Source organism: Vespa crabro, chromosome 9 (assembly GCF_910589235.1).
Source record: "Vespa crabro chromosome 9, iyVesCrab1.2, whole genome shotgun sequence".
Classification (NCBI taxonomy): Eukaryota; Metazoa; Arthropoda; class Insecta; order Hymenoptera; family Vespidae; genus Vespa; species Vespa crabro.
The window spans coordinates 830,001-835,000 of NC_060963.1; the positions used below are offsets into that span (position 1 = coordinate 830,001).

At 39.1% G+C, this 5,000-nt stretch overlaps 1 protein-coding gene across 2 annotated transcripts in view; it reads left to right on the forward strand.

The window, feature by feature from the left end:
* Positions 1-5,000, forward strand: part of LOC124426762 — a 25,469-nt gene that overhangs the window by 18,516 nt on the left and 1,953 nt on the right. The window contains exons 6-11 of one of the 2 annotated variants that reach the window (XM_046968842.1): positions 1-2,758; positions 2,850-3,053; positions 3,146-3,827; positions 3,930-4,130; positions 4,270-4,428; positions 4,687-4,964. The exon at positions 1-2,758 is cut by the window's left edge and continues 188 nt beyond it. In XM_046968842.1, the coding sequence (XP_046824798.1) occupies positions 1-2,758; positions 2,850-3,053; positions 3,146-3,827; positions 3,930-4,130; positions 4,270-4,428; positions 4,687-4,964 (4,282 nt within the window). The remainder of the gene's footprint in view (positions 2,759-2,849; positions 3,054-3,145; positions 3,828-3,929; positions 4,131-4,269; positions 4,429-4,686; positions 4,965-5,000) is intronic. The other variant, XM_046968843.1, reaches the window with a different exon arrangement.

Consider the following 5,000-nt stretch of genomic DNA (forward strand, 5'->3'; position numbering starts at 1 on the left):
CAAGGAACTTATAAGGCGACGAAGATCAACGAAACTATGAAGAATTCTACTAAAGTAGATGTTAAGATAGAGTCCAATGTTAAAAACTTTAGTAAGATTTCGCAGTTGGACGAAGTTTTAAAGAGTACTGTTTCGAAGATCGAGGATACTACGAAATTAGAATTAACTTCTGCAGAACCAATTTCGACGACGACGAAGGACAGAACAACGAATAGGATCGGCGTAACGATCGAGACAATTGATCACCAAAAGGAAATTACTTTATCTTCCATCAAAGTATCGTCCACTACTACGAGTAGTACAAACAGCGTGATCTTTAATGATTTTCACAAGCCAGATTTTGAAACGTCACCTTGGAAACCAATAGTTCCTGGATACGTTAATACTGAACTGAAATTATTACCGGAAACCACAGTATCGTCAGGTAACATTGATGTCGATTCGACTGTCAAAAATTCAACGTACAATATTCAGGATAAGGTCATTGACAGTACCAATCCAAAATTACCTAATCGAATTCCTGAAAGTTTAGATCGTTTGAATACGCGCATGGATGTACCAGGTATGAGCACATTGGACGAGGAAGATACTGATTTTCCGCACGACAGAATCGTACCCGAAGATATGGTGAATTTTAGAGTAAACGGTAAATTCAAGAACAAGATTCCAGGATTGATGGACGATGGTAACGTGTTTACAGCACCAACACCTGCGGCTGAAACTTTCAACAGGCCGAGCATCGAAGTGTCCGGTCAATTACCATCCGAAACTTATGATCTACGATTGAGTACTTCTTCGGAATTAACCAAAGCTGATGGTGCGAAACAACATTATTATCAGACGATCGATCAAACCAGAACGAAAATCGAATTGGCGAACTCGACGAACGAGCAAAAGGAAAATTCTTCATCGACAATGAGTTCCATCGCTTCAAGATGGAATCTCCAAACAGTCAAATCTAAGCCTTCTTTGATAGAGGAATCAGATCCGGAATCAGTGTCCGGAATCGGTATCGCCGAACCTGTTCCCGATGTAGAAGAAAATCTAGAAACGAGAAGTCGATTAAGTGGAATCGAGGCGCTCGACAAAGAACAAAACGACGCTTTACGCGACAGAAAGGTCGATCAGAGACCGATTTATACGAGCTACCGAAGTCCTGATCTAAGTGGTAGCGCGGTTAGGCCGAGTCTCATCGAAAATCCTGGAACTTTAAAACCCTTTCGACATACCATTCCTGTTGACAAAATTACATCGGCAATTGTTTCAGAAGATGATAACAAAAGGCTCCCATTGATACCACCCAATCAGAATACAAAAATTTCATCGTCCGTCAATAACAATGATAACAAACATATCGAAAAGGCAGAGATAAAGGATAAGTGGATAACGTCGATGAATATTAAAGAAGCCACCGAAATGATTAACGCTGATCGAAAAAATACAAGTTCAGAGTCATCCGTTAAAATCGCAAATATCGAATTGATCGAATCAACGAAATCAACGAAATTGAACGGCGAAGAAAAGATAGACGACGAGAAGATTCTTAAATTAAGTACGACCGAAATTTATTCGGAATTGTTACATCCATCTTATAACAATGGACAGAAATTGATCATGAAGGACGAAGAAAATAAAGAAGTTATATCGGAAAAGCTAACGTCCAACGTTTCAAGAAATTCTACCTTCATCGAAGTGGATACTCTACAACATGTACCCAATCAAACGGATGAAGAAAGTACGAATGATTTTGATAGTAAAAATTCAGCGAATAGGGGAGAAAATGTTTCGATTAATCCTCACTTGACAACTACACCAGGTACACGTAAAAAAATCTACAATGACACGTTGAAGGCCTACGTTGTTGAAAATTTGGTGACCTTAGCACCTGTTAAAAGTAACACTGGAGTTGGCAGACCCATCAGACCAAGACCTAAAATTGAAAATGAGAAAGTCACAAAACCTTCGGAAAAAACATCCGCGAATAAGAATTCCGTGGAACGATTAGACGAAACAGCGTTACTGGAACAATTGTTTGGTCTTCAGGGTTTAGAAAGGGATAACAACAAACGTAATTCCAATCTTTCCAAAGGAAAACTCGTCGATGGTATAGAATCGAATAATGCGACAAATTCTTCCGATAACAAACATACTCACATCGAACAAATCGTCGAAGTTGTAACTTCTGTTAGTACAAAAATATCGTCCAAACAAAATCCTGATCGAGTTGTTCTCAGATTCGTCGTAACCAATTCAACTTCTCCTCCTATTATTCATTCCGACTCTAATACGAAATTGGAAAAGCATTCGTTAGAAAATACAGAAGAGAAACGTTCGTTCAAGGAAGAAAAACTAAACGCCGATCCGATAAAGGTACAAACTTCTGATAGAAAAATTTCGACGTTAGAAGAGAATCGATTTCTTTTGGACAAATTGAAGCAATTAGCGGAAGTGAGAACCCATGACAAAGCTATCGTGACGATTCAAAAAAATTCATCGAACGTTTCCTTAGATAATCTGAATTCTAAAATTAAAGAAGGATCATCATCATCGAATGATCAAAGATTCTTACAAAATTTTGATGAATTGAAAAAGATCGCGGACGTAGCGATGGGAAATGAAACGCTGAAAAATGGCAGTGCTCTGTTCACATTGAGTCGAGACGGCGTAAGGATTCTCACGAAGATAATGAACAAAGTTGAAGATGATTTAAACCATCAAGCAAATCAGACGAACGAAGAAAGTCCTGTATTTATGCCTGGTAATAACTGATAGAAACTATTTTGGGATTATTTCAAAATATCGATCCTGGATCATCCGAATCATTGATGAAGATCGTATATTTTTCACAGATAACTGTCAAGGGGGGGGCTTCCAGTGCAACGACGGCAAATGTTTGCCATCCAGTGCGAGATGCAATATGCTTGGCGAATGTTCGAATTCGGAAGACGAGGCCAGCTGTACGTGCGCGGACTTTTTAAAGGCACAACTTCTACAACAAAAGATATGCGATGGTACAGCGGATTGTTGGGATTATTCCGACGAAAAAGATTGTGGTGATTAACTAATCGATATCATCTCCAAATAATTGCAATGCATTCGCCTAAATCAAGACTTAAAAAATACTGTCTCATTTCCATGTTGACAGATTGGTGTGTCGAGGGTCAGTTCGTTTGCGGTAACAGCAGGTACTGTGTGGATCAGAGCAAGGTTTGCGATGGTTTCCGAGACTGTCCTACTGGAGAGGATGAAAAGAAATGTGCCGCACTGATCGAGGAATACGTTGAAGATTATAAAATAGTTGCTGACGAGTTAAAAAATAAAAGCATAATTTTGGAAAGTAAAAATGAAAGTGACGATGTCTTCGCCAAGTCGGAAGATTATTCGTACGATTCGGAGAACAATCGAGATGTACCGTTCGATCAAGAAGCAGTTGAATCTACCTTATCAAAAACAACCACCCTTCCTGATTCCTTTGACTTTCCATCGAGCAGAGAAACCTATGGGTCCGTCGTAGAAACGACCATTTTACCGGATGAACCAACGAATTCTCCGAATCTCGTATCAGGAAGAGAAATATCCTTGAATTTGAGAAACAGTCTCGTTGATAAAACGTCTTTTCACGCGAAAGAAGATTCTCTGATAACCTCCACGCAAGGATTTAAAAAAGAACTGAATGGTTACAATGACAAAGGTTATCTAAATATAAGAAAAAATGGAAAGTGGGGGAAACTTTGCTTAAATTCTACGAACAATTTTCGTCAGGAAAAACAGACTACTTGGAGCATCGAGGATCTTGGTAGAGCAGTCTGCAAAGCAATCACGTATCAGTAAGTTATGATTTGACTTTTTCTTTTCTTTTCCTTTTCTTTTTCTCTTTCTAACATGAGAACATTAAAAGAGAAACAAGGAAATTTTTTCTGACTTATCAGAGATTACGAGAGAGTCGAAAGAGTCCTGGATGAAAATCCATCGTCCGGCAATTCTTATTACGTACTCTCATTTAACGAGAAATCGTCCGACAAAACCGTGTTGACCTTCAAGCCGTCCAACTGTCCGAGCGGCCAAGTTCTCAAGGTCAAGTGCAAGAATCTCGAATGTGGAATAAGGACGCAAGCTCCGTCGCAGGCAAGGTATATCCATTGAACCAGTTTTTCAATAATTATATACCAAAAGAAGAGAGAAACTTTTACGTATACATAGATCGTTAAATTTGAAATATGTGTTGTACAAAAATCGAGATCTATGAATCAACTGGATTCACTGAAATAGATTGCACGTTTCTCGTCGTTCCAGGATCGTCGGGGGCGGCAGTTCATCGGCAGGAAGCTGGCCGTGGCAAGTAGCTCTCTACAAGGAAGGTGATTATCAATGCGGAGGAGCTCTTATCAATGACAAATGGATTCTCTCTGCAGCCCACTGCTTTTATCGGTAAGCCATGACAATTTCTCCTTACCTATCGTGATTTGTTGACCAATCGGGAACCAAAGTGCTTGCTACATTTTTCAACGAGATAATAAAATGGATAAGTTCGAAGCATTTCGTATTTATTCAGCCTCTTATAAAAGCAAGTAATGTCTTAGGACGATAAAAAAAAAAAAAGAAAAAAAAATGATACGAGCGATGAACTGAGAGAAGAATTTATTTTTTTTTCTCTCTTGAAACAACGCAAAAATTATATTATTTTAGTGCTCTCGACGAATATTGGGTTGCAAGGATAGGTGCTACTAGAAGAGGAAGCTTTCCAAGTCCACACGAGCAACTTTTACGACTGGATCACATCGTCCTTCATCCGGATTACATTGATAATGGATTCATTAACGATATAGCTCTTCTTAGACTCGAAAGATCGGTTACGTTCAGTGATTACGTCAGACCAGTATGCCTTCCGCAGAACGAACCAAAAAGTGGGACTACTTGCACTGTCACCGGTTGGGGACAATTGTTTGAGATCGGCAGAATATTTCGTACGTACTCATAATCTCATATCTATACATCTAAAT